The sequence below is a fragment of the Cannabis sativa genome, chromosome 6 (genome assembly GCF_029168945.1).
Source record: "Cannabis sativa cultivar Pink pepper isolate KNU-18-1 chromosome 6, ASM2916894v1, whole genome shotgun sequence".
Taxonomy (NCBI): domain Eukaryota; kingdom Viridiplantae; phylum Streptophyta; class Magnoliopsida; order Rosales; family Cannabaceae; genus Cannabis; species Cannabis sativa.
The window spans coordinates 40,883,866-40,905,516 of record NC_083606.1 but is presented as its reverse complement, the minus strand read 5'-3'; the positions used below and the strand labels follow the sequence as shown (position 1 = coordinate 40,905,516).

Here is a 21,651-nt window from a genome sequence, read left to right as displayed (position 1 = left end):
CACTTGCAGTATTCTATGAACTCGTTGATGTAACTATACCTAAGTCATCAAAAGACACTACCACATTTTTTTTATCTATGGCATTTGTATCTTGTTCATAGTGGATTTGACAAGATCAATCTCTGCAAAGAGTTAATATGCCTATATCCACTGAAAGTAGTTCATCTCATTCGCAGATGGATGTACATTCAGGGGTGGATATGAGTTTTTCGTTGTATTCTTAAAACGATAACTCTAGATTATACCTTTTAGCAAAGAAATTTGAAATGTTTGAAAAATTTCATTAATTTCTAGCAATGGTTAAAACCACTAAGGTAAGTGGTTAAAGATCTTGCGAACTGATAGGGGTGGAGAAATAGTTAGTTGATATGCAGTTCAAAGATCATTAAATTGATTTTTGAATTATATCCAAACTTACCTCCCCAGAAATTTCGAGTTGCATGTTGATGATTAGTTACTAGTCGTTGCCTAAATCCTTCTATGGTAATACAATTTCAGAATGATGTAATGGTTGGGTACTTAATGTAAATCATTACTAGATTCATGGATGACCTAATCAAAATCTTAAGAAAAGCTAGAACTGTTAACTATGGTTTGTTAGCTATTCTAAGTGATTAGGGGTGGACCATCCCATTGTCAATAGATAAGAAAGTGTTTGTTCAAACAAATACTACTTTTCTAAGAAAATGACTAAGTCTGAAAAACAAGTAGCAAATAAAGGAGATATTTAATTCTTGATTCCAAAAGTGTTCTATCATCTTATATAACATATGATGATCCCACTGCCTCTGTTGTCTTGTCACAACCGAAGAGATTAATACCATTTAGGTTTCTTCGACATAATTCACGGTGCCTTGTCGTAGTGGGAGAGTTTCTAGGAACTCACCTTCTTATGACTTGGGAGACACTAGTGATTAAAATCCATTGTGAGTTTAAACAAGTAATGGATTGTCAAGATAAGAAACTAAGAAGAAAGCCAATAGAACTATGGTTTAATCCATTCACATGGAGTAACCTAAAGTTTTCTATTACAAGGACATAAAAGGAAATTTTCGATTATAAGTCCATTCAATGGACTTAACAAACTTCCTGTTCCTAGTATTATAGGTTTGAGTTTATCTAAACCTATGGCTTGTGGTATACCTGGTAATTACTTACTCTAATGCAAGCAACTTACTTTAGTAAGATGCTGAAGCATTTTCTTTCTAATGGCAATCTATAGAAGCTTCACAACTTCTTAGGTATAGATTTTATTTATCTAAGGAAAAGTCTTAACTATTCCAGAAAAGATAAAGCCATGAAAGAATTTCTTATATCAACAGTGAGAGGTCTTAGATATGCTTTTGTATGCCTTAGACCAGACACCTGCTGGTGAGTGGGAGTAATGAGTAGGTATCAGATTAATCCGGGGAGAAGAACATTGGAAGACAATCAAGTAAATCCTAAGATTAAGAAGAGGAACTATATGTTAGTCTATAAGAGTGTGTTTAAAACTCTTAGACTACACCACATCAGATTTCGAAATTTGCCTATGTGCTAGTAAATATTTCTGATAAGATGGTGGTTACTCTGGGGGTGGAATAGTGATTTTGGAGAAGTGTAAAAACCTATCTGAAGTCTCTAGGTCTACCAGAGAGGGACTGAATGTTAAGGTTGTAGGAAAGGTACTTATTCAGTCTAAGGAAAGTTCTATACATTTTTGGTATCATTCCAAATTGCCTTAAACTACTAGTGTTAATTTCCTGATTAACCAAAAGTAGTTGCCAAAGATATAGAATCCAGTATCCCAAGAGAGTAGACATATAGAGAGGAATTTCACATTATCAATGATTTTGTGATTAAGGAAGAGTAATAGTGGAGAAAAGGTTGTGTTTAATTCAACCTTTCAGATCCTATTACGAGGAGTTTACTACTACTACACTTGATTTGTATATCAAGGTGTTGAGATTATTTGAAACGCACTTTTTGTTTTATATTAGTGCAAGTGGGAGTTTGTTGGGTTTTATGCCCTAAATAAAACTCATTTCAATATAATCAGATTTACTTATTAATATAGATCAGAAATAACATTTAATGTTGCATGGTTCACATGATTTATTTCATGATTATATGTACATAATGTATAAATTCATCTGAAACCCTTTTCACATACTTGATCCTCTTTATTGTGCTGTCAACACATTGGAAAGTAAACATGACTATGTGAATAAAGTTTCCTAGATTTATCAGACACAGGGTTTTACTGATATGATAATCTACAACAAGAGTTTACTTGTATTTGGAGAAATACTATGTTCTTTCCAGAACATTGGTTAAAGTAAAGCTCAGGTTGGATGCATGGAGTATGCATCGGAAGGGACCGATATTGAACTTTGACTTAGATTTAATTAAACTTACCGTAGAATCTATTCAAGTCAATATCGCCAAGTTGATCCTAGATCAAATGATCTTAATCCTGTTATGATTAGGCTCAATCTTGAAAGGCTATTCGTGTTCTTTGATTTGTTAGTTAAGCCTACTTTTAGGTCAGGGTGATACGTACATTTTGGGAACACGGTAGTGCAATTGAGTGGGAGCGCTAGCATAAACATGGAATCTATAGCTTCTATCTGGCGAATAGTAAGCAAAGGATGATCACCTTCGAGCTTGACCAAACGAAAATAAATGGTGTAGATCTCATTTCACATAAGCTGAAATATCATTTATACGGGGTCAAGTGTTTTAAGGATAAAATACATAGTAGGGTGTTACGGTAATTTAATCCCTTTACAGTGTAGATCATTCATATAGAGGATCATTGATCACATTAGGATTATAACAATGGATAACTAATGATGTGTCTATATGGTGGAACATATAGAGCATTCTATATACTGAGAGTGCAATTCTAAGTTCTATGCGTGGATTCAACGAAGAATTAATAAGTTAGTGAATTTTAGTAATAAATTCTTGATCTACTTATTGGAAGCTCGGTTATATAGACCCATGGTCCCCCCACTAGTTGAGATAATATTGCTTGTAAGACTCATGTAATTGGTTTTGATTAATCAATTATAATTCTCAAATTAGACTATGTCTATTTGTGAATTTTCACTAAGTAAGGGCGAAATTGTAAAGAAAGAGTTTTAGGGGCATATTTGTTAATTATGATACTTTGTATGGTTCAATTAATAAATATGATAAATGACAATATTATTTAATAATTATTTATAGTTATTAAATAGTTAGAATTGGCATTTAAATGGTTGAATTAGAAAATTGGCGTTTTTGAGAAAATTAGATGCAGAAAAGATAAAACTGCGAAAATTGTAAAAAGTGAGGCCCAAATCCACTAAGCATGGCCCAGCCACTTTTGTAGGCAATTTAAACTGATATTTTCATTATTTTAATGTCAAATAATTCAAACCTAACCCTAGTGGAATGCTATAAATAGATAGTGAAGGCTTCAGGAAAATTACACTTAAATTTTCTATTTTTCCTTCAGAGAAAAACCTGAGCCTTTCTCTCTCCCTATCTTTAGCTGCCACTTCTTTCTCTTCCCTCTTGAATTTCGAAATCCTTAGTGTATGAGTAGTGCCCACACACATCAAGTGATACCTCAATCATAGTGAGGAAGATCGTGAAGAAAGATCATCAGCAAAGGAGTTTCAGCATCAAAGATTCAGAGAAAAGATTCAGGTTCAGATATTGATAATGCTCTGCTACAGAAAGGAATCAAGGGCTAGATATCTGAACGGAAGGAGTCATATTATTCCGCTGCACCCAATGTAAGGTTTCCTAAACTTTATATGTGTTTAATTTATCGTTTTAGAAAGTTCATATTTAGGATGTTAATAAACATACTTGTGAGTAGATCTAAGATCCTGGTAAAATAATTTCTAACAACTCACATCAGTGTAAATCCAAAACACTGATGAAACAGGGACTTAGTCTTTTGAATCATATAATCACAATCACATTCCACTGTGTTGACAATACTGTAATTGTGAATAAATATATGTTCTGGACTTAATTGATTTTGTGCATATATTAAATATATATATATTAAACCATAAGCATGAAAAATACATGTTAACATAAATCACTTCAAAATTCTTAAATTGATAACTAATCAGATTGTAATGGGTTTTATTTAGGCCACAAACCAACAATAGGGGTGGAGAAATATTTGGTAGATATGAAGTTCAAAGATCATTAAGTTGATTTTTTGAATTGTATCCAAACTTACCTCCGCAGAAATTCGATTTTCATATTGATGATATTATAAAGTTTATGATTTGTTACTAGCCGTTGCCTAAGTCCTTCTAGGAAAATACCCTAGTGATAGGAAAATTTCAGAGTGATGGAATGGTTGTGTACTTAGTGTAAACCATTACTAGAATCATGGATGTCCTGATCGTGACCTTAAGAAAAGCTAGAACTGTTAACCAAGGTTTGCATGTTTGATAGCTATTCTAAGTGATTAGGGGTGGACCATCCCATAGTCATTAGATAAGAAAGTGTTTGTTTCAACAAATACTACTTTTCAACAAACTTTCTTACTAATTTAAGTACCTTCCATGATTCTAATTATGAAGATGCACATGTTCATCTCAAAAAAATTCAGATATTAATTGGGCCACTTATACTGACACCCACCAATCTGTCACTGGCTATTGCGTCTTCCTTGGACAATCTCTCATATCTTGGAAGTCAAATTCTTCGTTAAAGTTGAGTATAGCCACAATGGCTAATGTCACATGCAAAATCACTTGCCTTTTAGCGCTAGTCCAGGATTTTGGCATTGTTCATACCAGCCCATCTGTCCTCTACTATGACAATACAACGACCACTCACATTTCCAAAAATCTCATCTTCCACAAGCAACCATCCACATTTGGAAAAATCTCGTCTTCCACATCCACAAATGAAACATATTGAAATTGACTTTCATATTGTTCTTGAGAAGCTTAAAAAGAAGGATATCTGAAACTTCATGTCTCCACTAAAACCAACATTGCAAACTTACTAATCCCCTTTTTCCCAATCAATTTAAAACTCTTGTATCCAAGATGAATGTTTATAGTTGTATTCTGGGTACATTATGTTTAGAATATTGTATTCTGTTTTTAGGTCTTTGCAACTTGCTGGGTTGATTTCCTTGGTATTTATATTGGGCAGGTCCTCTTTGATTTATTTGTATAAATACTTTCTTTTGACAAATTAATAAAGTTAATCAGAGTTTATACTCTTTTCTAAATCCCATCGTATGTATCAGTTTGTATCCTTCCAAAACATAAAGGAGCAAATGCATTCTGCCAATCATGGAAAGAGATAATCATCGAAAACATTCTAAACAATATGTTTTATAGTCACTAATATAAGACCAAAGAAGTCAGACCAAGATGTGTAACATAAACTAAACAACAAAAAATCAACTTGTTTGTTTGTTTTAACATAAACTACGCATTTGGGTGATCTGGTAAGCGCTTCAGATCCATTTCAACTTGGTGGATTGTCCATTGCATGGTTTCCAAGTCCTGCAAAGATTATATTAGTAGCTATTAAACAATTTACTAACCAGAGTGATTAAAATGCGAGCTGCTGACATACCTTTACAATTTCACGGTACTGTTTTGCAATTGAATCAAAGTGAGGATCAACACCTTGGTACTCACGAAGACGCGTAACCTGGTGACGAAATTTCATAATGGTTTATAAAGTCGAGGGAAAAGAAATTGAAATGTCAATGCTACTGCTAATGCATGTCTAATAAAGTCGAGTGAATGCAATCAAAAAGGAGTTTTTGCTGACCCTGATGGCATAAATGATATCTTTAATTGAAATATAATGTTGGAATAATCAAGTCAGTAAATGATTTAGCACTGACGTAGTAATCTGTCACATCAAATATACCCTATAAGTCACCTAGGACAGGCTGACGGAAGTCCCAACAATAACAAGAATAGTTCGGGAGAATTTTTAACAAGAAAAATGTAGGGGACAAGATTTGATAGTGGTAATAGTTCGCGAGGGATCCTATTTATTCTTGATTTTACTATTACAGATTGAACGAGAAATTCTGTTATGTTCTACCATAACACCTTCATCCCACATTTTATTGAACATATTTTCTTTTGAAAAATTAGATTTTGCTTGGAGGACAGTAGAGTTTGGTTGATAGTAGTGAAATGATTTTGTGAAAGTCAGCCTTTCAAAAGCTTACTATGAATTAAGTCTTTTCAGAATTATACAATAGACAAAACTTTATGGAAGAGCTGTGTTTCAAGTAAGGAGAAATATTTTGTTTGGATGCTGTCTTAAAATCGCATTAATGTCAACGTGCAAAAGAAAAGACCCTGCCACTTATCTCCAGAATATTGTGTTGTAAATCACATGGAGAGTCTGGTAATTGAATTTTTCCCTACTGTAAATTCTCTTTGAATTTATGGCACAAAAGTATCGAATGAACTCTTGTGGGATGGAGCATAACTCTTATTGCATAGTTTTTTCAACTATGTAGTTAATAAATCAATTGTTCAGATCATATTTGATTTCTTTTTAGCTAAATAATTGTTAAATGCTTCAGAGTTTAAATGTTTACATTGTGTTTTAGAATTTTTGTTTATAGGTCATCTGAAGTGGTGAAGATTTTAAAAATTTTGAAGCTGTTTTATGAGAAGTTGAAGATGGACATCAATTTGACTTAAAGGGGGCGTTTGGTATAAGGTTCACACTTGATGGGAATAGAAATGTCAAACTAAATTAAATTTTAATAACAAGGAGTTGGTGTTTCCAAGTGGTCCTACTTTTTAAATTTAAATGGTGGTAATGTTAATCCCCTCCAACACTTGGGTTTCAAATTCCCTTCAAATCTACTCCTTCCAACTCTATTCTTTCCAACTCAAACTCACATAATAAACACCCCATTAGGTGGCGTTTAGTTGAAAATGAATAAAAACATAACTAGAATATGAATGGCATTCCAATACTTTAAAATAAAACCAAACAAATAAATGGAATAGAAAATGTTTCCTTTCTATTTCATTACCTCAAATCAAATGCCACCTAAAAGAGTTGATTTCGCGGTGGGGTGGGCTTTGTGGAATAAGAGATTTTTTATGACAAAAAAGATACCAGCTAGTTTTTATGGAATAAGATCAGGCAATGGGTTGCAGTATAAGGGTTTCATTTCCGATCTTATCAAGATTTCCTTGTATTGTCAAAGTGACCCTCATTATTATTATTATTATTATTATTATTATTATTATTATTATTAGCCGCGGTAAAACCACCTAAATTTAATATTTTTTAATACTTAACCTCGAAAATTAATTTTTTGACGGCAAAAGCTACCAAACTCATATTCTGTTTTGCTCTTTACACTTCCGTTCAAAACTCTCAGTTAAGTACCACAGTGGACTGTCTACGTGTATACAAGAGTACACGTGGCAAAATTTTAGTGGTCCACGTAATTTTAATTTAAAATATAATAAAAATAATTTATAAATTATAAAAACAATTTATAAAATAACAAAAAATAAAAAACTTATTTTTCTTTTTTTTTTCTCTTTCTCTTTCTCTTTCTCTTTCTTCTCGAACGAGAACCCCACCAACCCAACTTCTTCTTTATCTTCTTCTTCTTCCTTCTACCATTACCACCACCACACCACCATCATCCCACCACAACAATTGTCACACCTCAACCACCATGATCACCATCATTGTCCCACCATTACCACCACCCTTATCACCACCACCATTATCCCTACCATACCACCATAGCCACCACTACATTTTCACTAAACCTAAAACATTTTCAACCACCATTATCAACCACCATTATCACCATCACAAGCATTTTCTCTAAATCAAACAAAAAACATACAGATCAAAGAGAGGAAGGGCGGGATTCATCGCCCAACGTCTTCAACAATTGACGACCGAAGATGGGGCCTTGTGGCCCACAACCCTTTTTCGTCAAAGAAAGAAATAGACAAGAGAGGAGAGTGAGCACGAGAGAGACCGAAAGGAGAGCACAGAAGAGAGAGAGAGAGAGAGAGAGAGAGAGAGAGAGAGAGAGAGAGAGAGAGAGAGAGAGAGAGAGAGAGAGAGAGAGAGAGAGAATCAAGGTAGGGGTTTTTTTTGGGTCTTGGGGTTTTTTGGGTATGGGGGTTGGTCGTCGATCTGGGTATTAGGGGTTGGGATTAGTTGATGGCTAACAGAGAAAGAGAGGGAGAGCTACGAGATAGATTGAAAGAAAGAGATTAGGGTTCGAAGAAGAAAAAGAAGAAAAAAAGAAAGGAAAAAAAAACAGTTTTCAGAAAACAAAATTACAAAAAACAAGAATTTTGAAAACAACAAAATGTTGTTTTCTGTTTTAAAAACCAATTCACTTTTGGTCAATATTGTTTTTAAAAATTACTAACCAAACGGAACTTGTGTTTTAAAAACTTCAAAAACTAATTTTTGTTCTCATTTCTAAAAACAATTTTTTGAAAACAAAAAACAAAAAACATTACCAAACATGCTCTTAATTTTTAAATATTTTTTAATTTTTTTTTATTCTTTAAATTTTTAAATATTTAATTTTTTCTAATTCTTTAAATTTCTAAATATTTAAAATTATTTTCATTAATCACAAAAACTGATTTTTGGGCGGAAGGGTAATGACCAAAACAGATATGCAATTTAGGTATTTGCCGTCAAAAAATCAGTTTTCAGTTTTTGTGATTAAATGTTAAAAAATATAAAAAATATAAAATTCAGGTGGTTTTGCTATCAATATTCCTTACTATTATTATTATTGTTATTGTTATCTCCTATCTTATTAAAGATTTGACAGAGTATTATGTAATTGCTATTTCCTTGTATTGTCAAAGTGATTCTCACTATTATGCCTCATATTATTATAATTTTAAAAAAAAATGCTTTAAAAAGATGAAAAGTTCACAACCAAAAGAGAAAACTTAGTTTACAATCATGATTGAAAAGCATACCGCTTTGTTGTATGCAATAGAAGCTTCTTCTGTAGCCTCAACAAGATATTTCCTGGTAATCAGTAAATATGACAGAATATTAACTTTGGGTAAAAAATACAACAGATTCACTAGAAGGAGTGTCACCACTTATTACCTTATTTTATGTAGAGCTGGTATTGATTCCTGAGTGTAAGTTTCAAGAAGAAGAACATTTTCTAAAACCCTAAGACAATCATTTATGAGTTAGTGAGCTGATGAGGCTAGATCACATTGTTCAATGACCCAATTAAGCATATGAAATGAAAATAGCTGAAAATGTATTCAAACACCAAGAAAATCAATGTTGGAAGGTATACTTTTATAAGATTAGTGTAGTACCATCAAGGATGGAGTTCTAAGAAGATAAAAAGAAAACTCCCATTACAGAAAATGAAAATGCAGTCTGTGTATCTATTCTGAATATTCTCCATTGTTCACAAGTTTATATTTGTTTTACAGAAATACGATGACAAACCTCAATTTTGCACTCATGGTCTCACATCTTTTGCAGAGCCACGTTTTCTGTAGTTCATCCTATTGCATAATAGCAAAATCACAAGAATAGACACTCAGTGAAGTTCTAGGAGCATTTAATGCTAAAAGCCAAGAATCGCCTCCAATTGTAAGAGATCTCAAGAAAGGAAAAGGCTTACATATTTATGTTGGTGTTGCAGCTTCAAATCTTTTACAAGCTTAATAAGCACGCCCAGTATCTGCTCCAAGACCTATTTGGTGCAATTATTTTAAGCAAATCAAGGATCATTAGAAGAAATATTTGAAAAATAACAGGGATTTCTGTATGACATGAACTGCTTATTGACATACACTATAATATTCAGCAAATTTTCTATCTGCAGAGTACAGGTCCTCTCTTAGAGTAGCTTCTTCCCTTTCAATCTCTTCTATGATGAATTTAACCCTGATACAACCAATAATGAAGTGCTATAATAACACATTGCAGACCAGCATACATAATTCAAGCAGTGCTTATAAAGGAAAGATTACCACAATCATTGATTTATGACAATAAATCTCAATAAAACAAGGAAACTACAAACAAGGACAAAAATCGGCCCTCATGTTCTCGTCACTAAAATTATGATTGACACAAATCCCAGCAGTCTACAAGATGACATTAATTACTTCCTTAACCGCAGTTGATATTCAAAATTCAAACTAATAAAACTAGATGATTTCTTCCTGTAATTCAACCATCCAGATCCATACACCATATAGAATGTTTTGAGTCACATATAATCTTCTTTTTTTCCCAGCCAAAATACATTTAAATCAGGAATGATATCTTGTAAGATAAACAAAAGGAAAATTAGGACATCGCACAATTTAATTTAGTTCAATTACAAGAGAAAAGCCTATTTAAGAGGATAACCTTTCTGGAATTCGTGTACTTGAATTTTGATGTCCAGATGATGAATCTACAACAGCAAAAGCTGGGATTAGAAATACCAAATATGTTAAAATATATGTAAGCATAGGCAAATTAGATATTATCTCAAACCAGAAATTCCCCAGTGGATGTGATGCACTTCATGACAAGGGCAAGGTTAGTTTATATTTTTTTTCAAGAGAGAATTATACCTATGTCATCCATTATAAAAGCATCAGCTAAAGTATCACATTTAGCTTTTAAACGAGCCTCAATCTCACGGGAAAGACACAACTGGTACTCTGTCATATCCTACATTAATAAAGCAGTACTATGATATTAATAAATGACCAAAGGGATCAAAACAAAAATGTCACTGAATAGATACATATGGAACATGAAATGCGTGAACAAAAAGGCTGAAAAAAGCACACTAAATAACAAGAGTTTGTACTGCATCACTGCCTTACAATGGACAAGGGGTTCTGCTGGAGTTGACTTTGCCATAAATAAGCAGGTGTAATTCCAAGGAAGCGGTTAGGAACACCACCAACTCCAGGTTCTGAATCGGTAGCAATAGAAAGAATAGTATTTGCAGCACTGGAAGTGCTATTGGCAGTTGTGTAATTGGTTGAATTGGAGGTTGAGCTGATTGTAATACTACTACTTGTACTGTCAAGGGAACTTCGTGACAAGATACTGCATTTCTCAATTTCCTCCTCACGAAATTCACCATCTTTTGAAATAAGAGGAAGCCTCAACCTTTGAGCTGCTTCAGCAACAACCATACGATGCTCCAAAGTCTCATACACCTGATAAACAAATATGTCATTCTCCAAACAGGCTAAATCTAAGCCTCATAAAATAACTGGATATTTCTAAGAGAAGCTCGTCACCTTAGTCAAGCAAGATTTCATCCAAAATTTCAGCCATCAACAGTTATGTTCAATGGAATACAAGTTCAGAACCAAGGACAAGTACCAGTACCATGTTGCAGAAACTTACATTTTCTTTTCGCTCTTTATGTACAACTTAAGTACAAAGGAACTACTTTTGAAGATAGCAGTGGAAATTTGCCAAAACTAACTTTACATTATTGTATGAATATATATTTATATGGTTACCACTATAGTAGTAATTGTTTTTAATCACTATCCACTACCTATAATAATTGTTGGTATTTTCAGTATATGGATAAATTACAACTCCATTTTTTGTACACGAGAGCGTATCATGTGTTACCGGGTCCTCTAACATTTTTTTTACCGGATGATTTAGGATAACAAAATAAGAATTCAAACAGTCTCTTGAACGTACATATAAATATCAAAACAAGTATGTGTGCAAATATGATGTTTGAATCTTAATTTTGGTATTATTACTACTCATATTGTTTTGAAAAATTGTGGGAGATCCCGTAGAAAAACATTACGGAGAAAACAATAATAATAATAATAATAATAATAATAATAATAATAATAATAATAGTACTCTATTTGTATATGTCAATAGATGTCTTGTGGCAAACGTTTCGTCTATGAATTTGGATAATAATTAAATCGAACGAACTCATTTGAAAACCGATATTAAAATGTAACTACTTAAAACCTGAGGGGAATTCTTTAACCCAAGTTGCATGAATAAGCCCTGCACATCCCGAATTCCTCCAAGGTTAGCCACCGAAACCGCCTGTTGATAGTCTTCCACCATTGCTATAGCCTCACTGTAAATTGCCTACATTGAGAAAATCCCACCTCCAATAAGCAACTTAACAAAACAATATATATATTTATCAACGCCAAGATCATCACAGAAACAGAGTCGAAAAAAATTTCCAAGATATAATCGATAATGCATAATTACCATAGCTTCCAAGTAGCGAAGCCTTTCCCTAAACATTTCCTCCCTCGCCTGAAATATTTAAGACGAAAAACATAGGTTAAACTCAACGGAACCCACATTTTCTAGGAAACCAAACAAACATAAAAGAGCGTGTTGTGATACCAGTTGGAGGTCGTAGTAACAGGACTTAGAGACGAGAGAATCATCTGGGGCCAAGCAATGGCGCTCGAGCTGTTCGATCACTTGGGTGACGTCTGGTGGGAGATTTTGCCCTTGATGAAGCCCCTTCATCATAATCGTCTTTCTTCTTTCTTCTCCCTCTACGTTCCAACACGAAGCTGTTTTTTGGTGTTGTGTCTCACCTGAAACCCAATTCGGAAATCCCCATTCTCCCCTCCCTTTCACCAAACTCCCTCTTTCTTGCAAGCCTTAAAGAACAGGTTCAAATCAACATCACAAAAAAAAAAAAAAAAAAAAAAAAAAAAAAAAAAATTCAAAAGACATTTACCCTAAAAAAAAATAAATAAAAAATAAACCATTTTGAGTTCCTACCAAAATAAAGGAAAATTTTATTTTTGGACTCCAAAAATTATAAATCCACCTATTTCAATATTTTTTTTACATAAAACTGTCAATATTTTAAACATAAAAAAAAAATAATAATAATAAAAAAAATATATCATTACTGTGTGCATTAGTGTCCAGGTGCCCCAAATTGGTTAGGGGACTGATACTGAATTACAACAGTGGTGACTTTTAGCAATTCTCTTAAAAAAAAATAACCTAAATAATTTTCATATAATTTTTCTTTGAATAATATTAGAAATTAGGTGTACAAACGAGTCGGTCTAACATGTAGTTACACAATCTCTTTTTTATAAATGAAGTTCGACATGGTTCATATAACATTCTTTAATATATCCCGATCATTCCAAATTGTTCTCATCATTGTTGTTGACCTTAGATTTGGCCAACTGACAGCATAGTCGAATTTAATACTAATAATTGCCACGTGTTACACAATTAGAATAGAAAAGTACACATGATTTTATAGAGGTTCGTCCCCCTTAGTTAGCGGGTTATGACTTACTCCCCTTTTAGTTGTATTGATACCAGAGATAATACCACTTAGATCACTATAGTAATGGGATCTGAAGTGGTTCTCTTAAGATTACAAAGTGAGAACCAGAGTTGGCAAATCTCAAGTGAGAATAGAGCAATGGGCGTGTGAGAGAGAGAGAGAGAGAGAGAGAGAGATGAGATGAGTTGAGTTATCAAACTTAAAGCATAAGGCTGAGGGTTTGAGACTTAGAGAATTAGGGTTAGGCTAATACTCTTTATATAGTAGAGTTTACATCCCTAATATCCCTTAAAAGTAGGTAAATAAAGCTGTATTTACATAATTAAATAATAAAGTTTAAATGATTTAATTATTGCTTAAAATAGGGAAGTTGTTGATATTTTTGTGGTATCTTCGTGGGTTGTCAATGCCCAACTTACAGTTTGGCTTGCTGTCCACGGATGAGGGATGCGCATCAATGGTCTACCAAGCAAAAGCTAGCCAGCCATACACCTGCAAGGTGCTGGCTGGCCGACCACATACTGTCTGCAGGTTGGAGTCTGACATGCCATGTTCCTACCAGGATCTGGCAGGTCGTGTTCCTGCCAGCTTTGGCAAGTGTTAGCAAGCCTTCGTAGGTGTTGGCCAGCCTTTGTAGGTGTTGGTCAGCCAATGCCAACCTTTGTAGACCTTTTTCTTATAGAGGTTAGGCTTCCTTGGTCGAACATACCCTTCCTTAGTCACAAAGTCACCTTTGGTCGGCCAGCTTTTGCTCGAACCCTAGCCGACCATACAAGGTCATCATGGGCGGCCAATGTAATCCCCTTGGTCGGCCAGACATGGTGATGTAGCTCATTGACGGCTCGCTTAACTCCTTTCGCTTGTCGCTTTATAGTTTTGTTATACCTAAGGAGACTTTGTCCTTCTATTAGCAATGTTGTATTCCACGTGTCCTCAGTCTTAGCTTACGCGAACATGTCAGGTGGACAAAATTTAGGATAATATTTCCCCCCAAGTCCCTGTTTGAACTTTTGGTTGGATAGGGACTTCTTCATTCTCGTCTTGCTTGTAGTAGCCTCTATTGAGCAGCCTTGTCTAGCTGAGTATTGGACTTTTTCATGGCATGCTTTTAGACCTTCTCTCTCCATTTATGCCTCATCTTCTCTTCTTTGACATCTCTTCTTTGAACCTGCCATTGATAAGTTTCAAGCTTTTTAAGCTTTTAGAAACTTTTTGATTCTCACGTTAGATTGTAATATTTTTGGTATTTTGATCTGTGTGATAGTTTTAGAATGCATAATGTGTGATTTATTGATGAAAGAGATTCAATTTTGGCCTTTGTTGTGATTCTTGACACTTTGAGTCATGAAGAACACGAAGAACGCATTCGAGTTTTGAAAAGCACACATTTCAATTCAAAACTAACCTTGGCTAGCCCTAGGGGTCTTGTTTTAGACATGGCCGGCCTTATGATTCAATCATGGGAGTTGGACAGCTCTAGGGTTTCACCCTAGGAAGCTAGCCTGTTCATGCCTGGGTTTGGTAACCATGGCCAGTTCGTGGTTGAGTATGGGACCCTGGTCGATCCTCTCAAAGCTTGGGAACCCTGGCCGGCCTAGGCCTTGGTTTCGAGCGGGTGGCCAGTTTTCTGTCCTCTTTTAACCTCGGCAAGAATCTTGCCATGGCCTTGTAGGCATATACAACCATAGTCTCATATGTGGTTTCCCTAGAAACTCTTTATGAAACTTAATGGTGAGTCTATTATAGTCGAATACTCAACTTAAGACTCAACATTCGTTCAAGTTGTTACACTTGAGACTGTATTTCGCTAATACCCAACCTTGTACAATGACATTATCTGGCAAGTACCCTTGGGTAAGGTTGCCCAGAGTTTTGTCTATGGCTTGGAACCTACAAGGAACTTTGCCTTTTGGCATGGGACCTGCTAGGAACTCTGCCTTGTCTTAGAGATTTAGCATGGTACGTGGTTCCTATAAAAACTTTGTCTTATGCATTTGAACCGATTTTTTATGCATATTCGACCTTGAGGCTTTCATGTTCTTGCTTTTGGCCTATAGGCACTCTGTTCTTGAACACTATTATTGTTTAGCCTTGAAGCATGTTACTATAGACATATGACCATCCATGCTATCTTCTTATTGCCTTGATATGTAAATATACAGATTTACTTTTCTTTATGTCAAGCTAAAGTATGCCTGCACTTGACTTAGAGGCAGGTTTAGTAGCTTATTCTAAGCGTTAAAATTTCTCTGCATAAGTTCTCTGTGCTAGTTTGATGCATTGTACGGTGTGGGTGCCCCCTAAGTGAGCACGCAGACTTACGGTCTCTTGGTCACTTACAATTCACCAAGTTTCATAGACCTTGCCTGGGAATTTTCTTGGGGGTGCTACCGGGTGTACGCATGTGGAACTGAAAAAGAATAACTTTAAGAAGTTATCTTTGTTAGCAAGTGGTTTAGACACATTTGGTCTTACGTGTAACAAAAGCTTACTACTTAGTGTTCACTTTTGAAACCATGTTTTGGCTACCCCTACCTGAGATGTCAAGCAGAGGCTATCGCTAAAGAGCGATGGGAGGCCATGTTGAAAAGCAATGTGTACTAGCTCTTTTATATTTGAATACCTCTGTAGGGCTTGCCGTGCAAATGCCATCACTGAAGAGTGATGGGAGGCCATCGTTGAAGGGCGATGGGTGTAATATCTGTTGGAATATGTTTTACCAGGATCTAGATTTACTAACAAGTATGTTTCATTAACATCCTAATATGAATTTCTAAGACAATGAAATTAAACACATATAAAGTTTCAGAAAACCTTACATTGGGTGCAGCGGAATAATATGTCTCCTTCCACTCAGATCTCTAACCCTTGTATCCTGTCTGTCGCTGAGTATCACCAAGATCTGAGCCCGAATGTCCTTCTCTTCAATTTGGATTCTTCACAATCTTCCAGACTATGATTGAGATACCGCTTGATGTGTGTGGGCACTCACTCTATCACTCAAGGGTTCGAAAATTTGAAGAAGAAAAGAGGGAGAAGAGGTTTCGACTATAGAAGGATAGTTGATGGCTCAATTTTTCTGAAGGCAAAAATTTTGTGATTTTCAATCTCAGATCACTCTCTCTTTAAGTGTGAGCCATCACTATCTATTTATATGTAACCACTAGGTTTAGGTTAGGAATTATTGGGCATTAAAATAATGAAAATATTAATTGGAAAATCACCATTAAGTGGTCGGCCATGAGTTAATGGGCCCCACATTGGTATTTTGCAATTTTGACAATTTTCATTTCTTTTTTCTCAAAAACGCCAATTTTCCAATTCTAACCATTTAAATGCCAAAACTAATTATTTAATAACTAAAATAAATTATTAAATAATATTGCCATTTAATATATTTATTAATTAGACATAATAAAGTGTTTCAATTAATAAATAAAACCTGGAATCCCTTTTCTTCACAATCTAGCCATTGCTTAGTGAAAATTCATAAACTAGAAATAGTCTAATTTTAGAATTATAATTGATTAATTAAAATCAATTATTTGAGTCTTACAAGCAGTATGGTCTCAACTAGAATTGGGACTATGGGCCTATATTACTGAGCTTCCAATAAGCTAAACTAGAATTTACCATGTAAATTCCCTAACTTATTAATTCCTTGTTGCATCCACTCTTAGAACTTGGAATTGCACTCTCAGTCATACAGAGAGCTCTATATGTTTCACTATATAGATACGGTATCACATTTAACCATCGTTATAATGTTTAGCAACACTTTTTTTCAACTAAAAGATATTAAAAGATAACACTTATAAAAGTGTTGCCTTCTAAACCGTTGCCAAAAATTAAGACTTTAGATAACACTTGTAAAAGTGTTGCTTAAGATGATATTTCATTTCTTAAAAAATATGGCTTATAGTAACACATTTAATTTAAGTGTTGCTATATGTTTAGTCTATTATTATTATTATTATTATTATTATTATTATTATTATTATTATTATTATTATTATTATTATTATTATTATTATTACTTTCACCATATTTAAATTATTAATATTTAAATAAATATTAAAAAATATATAAAAAATATTCAATAATATTAGGATAATTTTTTTCTAAATAAAATTTGCAGTACAATCATAATATTAATAAAATTCAATTTTCTCTGATCATAAATACTAAGTACACAATTTATTCAATCAAAATATTAATAAATTTAAACACTATTTTGAATTGTTACAATATAATATATCTAATTTATCAATATATATGATATATATTTACAAATATATTCATCCTCTAACACTTTCAATCATTTCACGAAGAAGAAAAGTTGTGCAATTCTAATTTTCCATCCTTCATAGTCAATCCATGTCGTATGTTAGCTGCACCATCGAAAAAAAATAAATAAGAAACAGATTCATCAATTAAAGATAGCATATATACTTAAATAACTTACTTTGTACTGTCAACAAATATGTGATATTCATAGCAAAATCCAAATCTATGAGACAAATACAAATGTAGAATTGATTGATCAAAAGAATTAAACCATAAAAGTAATATGAATTAATTGAGTTAATTTAATAAGCATAGAGATATGCATACATAGCTTTCTTTGATTTCTCTGCATTAGAGTTTGAAGGAATAATGATTGTTGGAGAAGAAAACAATAATCACAATCTTAGTAGGAGAAGAAAATGACTTAGTGGGGTAATTACATGCAACACTTTCTAAATAGTAGTTACCTCCTTTTTAATATCTATTTTAATTTTTTGTTAAAATATAATAATTATAATTAGTGACACTTTTTAAAAAAGCGTGATCGATTTTATTATAGTGCAATATGAGACAACAATTATTTTAGAAGTGTTGCCTTATGACATTTAAGTTTGTTATTCAAATAAATATTTTTATTAACTTAATATTATTTGGTAACACTTATTGTATAGGTGTTTCTAAATAAAGTATTTTAATAAATTTGTAACACTTTTTTCTCATGTGTTGCTAAAAAAGTGTTGCAAAATATTCTTTTTGTAGTAGTGTTATAATCTCAATAATCAAAGATCCTCTATATAGATGATTTACACCGAGTAGGGATAAATTTACCGTTTCACCCCTCAATGTATTTTGATCCTTAAAACACTTAGCTACCTGTAAATGATATTTCAGTGAATTAATAATCACTGAAACAAGAGCTCTTCCATTTACATCTATTTAGCTAAGCTCGAAGGAAATCATCATTTTACTTCTAAATACATATAGAAGCTATAGATTCCATATCTATGTTTAGCGCTCCCACTCAATCATACTACCATGTTCCCAAAATGTACGTATCACCCTGACCAGAAAGTAGGTTTAACTAACAAATCAAATAACATGAATAGCACTCCTGAGATTGAACCTAAGCATATCAAGATTAATATCTTTTGATCTAAGATCAACTAGTGATATTGACTCAGAAAGATACAACGGTAAGATTATAATTGTTGGGTTTTTGTGCCCTAAATAAAACCCATTACAATCTGATTAGTTATCAATATAAGAAATTTGAAGTGATTTATGTTTGCATGAATTTTACATGCTTATGCTTTAATATTTTAATATATACACAAAGTCTGTTAAATCCAGAACATATTTTTATTCACAATTACAGTATTGTCAACACACTGGAATGTGATTGTGATTATATGATTCAAAAGACTAAGTCCCTGTTTCATCAGTGTTTTGGATTTACAGTGATGTGATAATCAGCGATGATGTGTACTTACACTTGGAGTAAGTGTTATGTTCTTTCCAGGACATTGGTAAAGTATACTAGTTTCGAATGTATGGAGTATACATCGAACTGGACCGATATTGAACTTAGTTAAGATATTATAAACTTACCGTTGTATCTTTCCAAGTCAATATCAGTAGTTGATCTTAGATTAAAAGAATCTAAATCCTGATATGCTTAGGCTCAACTCAGGAGTGCTATTCATGTTCTTCGATTTATTAGTTAAGCCTACTTTTGGGTCAGGGTGATACGTATATTTTGGGAACATGATAGTATGATTGAGTGGGAGCGCTGAACATAAATATGAAATCTATAGCTTCTACTGGTGTATAGAAGTCAAGTGATGATTCCCTTCGAGCTTAGTTAAATAGAAGTAAATGGATGAGCTCTTGTTTCAGTGACTAATTCATAGATCACTAAAACATCATTTACAGGTAGCTAAGTGTTTTAAGGGGCCAAATATGTTGAGGGGTGAAAACGGTAAAATTATCCCATCTCAATGTAAATCATCTATATAGAGGATCTTTGATCACATTAAGATTATAACAATGGTTAAATGAGATAGCATATCTATATCGTGAAACATATAGAATGCTCTATGTAAGTCTGAGAGTGCAATTCTAAGTTCTAAGAGTGGATTCAACGAGGAATTAATAAGTAGGGATTTACTTAGTAAATTCGGTTCACTTATTGGAAGCTCAGCATATAGATCCATGGTCCCCATTCTAGTTGAGACCATACTGCTTGTAAAACTCAATAATTGATTTGTAACTAATCAATTATAATTCTAAAGTTAGACTATGTCTAATTTATGAATTTTCACTAAGCAGGGGTGAAATTGTAAAGAAAAGAGATTCTAGGTTTATTTATTAATTAAGAGACTCTATATGTCTAATTAATAATTATATTAAATGACAATATTATTTAATAATCTATTTTAGTTATTAAATAATTAGTTTTGACATTTAAATGGTTAGAATTGGAAAATTGGCGTTTTTAAGAAAATAGAAATAAAAATTGTGAGAACTGTAAAATCCAAGTGAGGCCCAATAACGCCTGTGGCCGGCCACTTGAGAAGCTTTTTCCAATTAATATTTTCATTATTTTAATGCCAAATATTTACTAACCTAAACCTACTAGTTGTCTATAAATAGAAAGTGATGGCTCAGTCAAATAATGAAGTTTTTCAACAAGTTTTCTTCTGATTGCTTTTTTCAAAAAAAAATGAGCCTTCCACTTTCTCTCTCTATAGCCGACCATACCTCTCTCTCTTTTCCTCTTCACAATTTCGAACCCTTAGTGATAGAGTAGTGCCCACACACAGCAAGTGGTACCTCAATCATAGATTGGAAGACTGTGAAGGATCACACACAAAGAGAATGACATTCGGGCTCAGATCTTGATAATACTCTGCGACAGAAAGGATACAAGGGTTAGATATCTGAGTGGAAGGAGACATTATTCCGCTGCCACCAATGTAAGGTTTTCTTAACTTTATATGTGTTTAATTATCGTTTTAGAAAGTTCATATTTAGGGTGTTAAACAACATACTTGTGAGTAGATCTAAGATCCTGGTAAAATAAATATCCAACAACTGGTCTCAGAGCCATGGTAATTGATTTGCTTGCAAGAAATTTGGACTTAAAACGATTTGTTTGTGATTTGGATGGTTTCATGTTGTTTTCTGTGTCATATGATGATTGATTGATGTTTGTGATTTTTCGTGAAAAATAATTGAAATTCTGTTTTTGGAATTATTTTTATTAGATAGTCTGGAAAAAATTAAGCAATTTACTTTTTTATAGAACTCAATTTCGATTTTATTTGATTTAGTTATGATTTTTTGAAAATTGGAAAAATATCGGGACTGTGCAACTACCCCACGCGCGCGGAACCGAGTGATCCTCGGTAGCTGCGTGTTCGGACAGGGTTTTGTCCGAGCCACACGCCCAGGGGTGTCTGAAACCCCTCATCCACGCGCAAAAATGCTGCAAAGGTCCCTTGCACCGAGGTTTCTCGGTCGTGCAACTCCCCTAGCGGGCGCGGACAGTATGCAATGCATACTGTCCGTACAGCTTGCAAATTTTTTCGTTTTCTTCGTTTTTTTCATGCTATTTCATGGAATTAACTTCTGATTTTTTTGTGTAGTTTTGTATTTTGATTTTTACTTTTCAATTTTCAAATCTAATATCAGAAATAAATTAATTTGAATTTTTTAAAATTAATCTTAGATATTAGTGTAATTTGAATTGGAAAACAAGTAAAAATCTATCTTTTTGCTTAATTTTTTATCTTATTTTTAAATTTGATTATTTTATCTTATTTTTTAAATTTAAGGTCAGATATTAAATTTTTTAAATTAATTTTTTTTAAATAATTTGACCTTATTTAAATTTAAAATAAGATAACTATAATCATGATATTCTGAATAGAAATAAGATATTTTGCTAACTTTTAAATTTTGTTATTTTATTTATTTAAATTAAATTTATAAAATGAAAAATAGATATTATTTTTTTTTTTGAATATTTAATTTATAAAATAACATGAAATTTT

The 21,651-nt window shown here is 33.2% G+C and overlaps 1 protein-coding gene across 1 annotated transcript; it reads right to left on the bottom strand.

Annotated features, from left to right (window-relative positions):
• Window positions 1–5,206: 5,206 nt before the first annotated feature.
• LOC115725348 (AUGMIN subunit 4) lies at window positions 5,207–12,720 on the bottom strand. The gene is made up of 13 exons (XM_030654836.2): window positions 12,391–12,720; window positions 12,250–12,297; window positions 11,995–12,120; window positions 10,857–11,198; window positions 10,599–10,698; window positions 10,390–10,435; window positions 9,825–9,918; window positions 9,653–9,724; window positions 9,475–9,533; window positions 9,115–9,183; window positions 8,979–9,030; window positions 5,593–5,670; window positions 5,207–5,519 (listed from the first exon to the last, which is right to left on the bottom strand). The coding sequence occupies exons 1-13, from the start codon at window positions 12,520–12,522 to the stop codon at window positions 5,442–5,444; spliced, it is 1,296 nt and encodes a 431-aa protein (XP_030510696.1). The 5' UTR covers window positions 12,523–12,720; the 3' UTR covers window positions 5,207–5,441.
• Between the last annotated feature and the right edge of the window lie 8,931 nt (window positions 12,721–21,651).

Coding starts and splice junctions, on each gene's coding strand:
- LOC115725348 (XM_030654836.2), bottom strand. CDS start 12,522: ATGATGAAGGGGCTTCATCAAGGGCAAAATCTCCCACCAGACGTCACC. Junction 12,298..12,390: donor GTTACTACGACCTCCAACTG/GTATCACAACAC, acceptor TAAATATTTCAG/GCGAGGGAGGAAATGTTTAG. Junction 9,534..9,652: donor TGCAACACCAACATAAATAT/GTAAGCCTTTTC, acceptor ATTATGCAATAG/GATGAACTACAGAAAACGTG.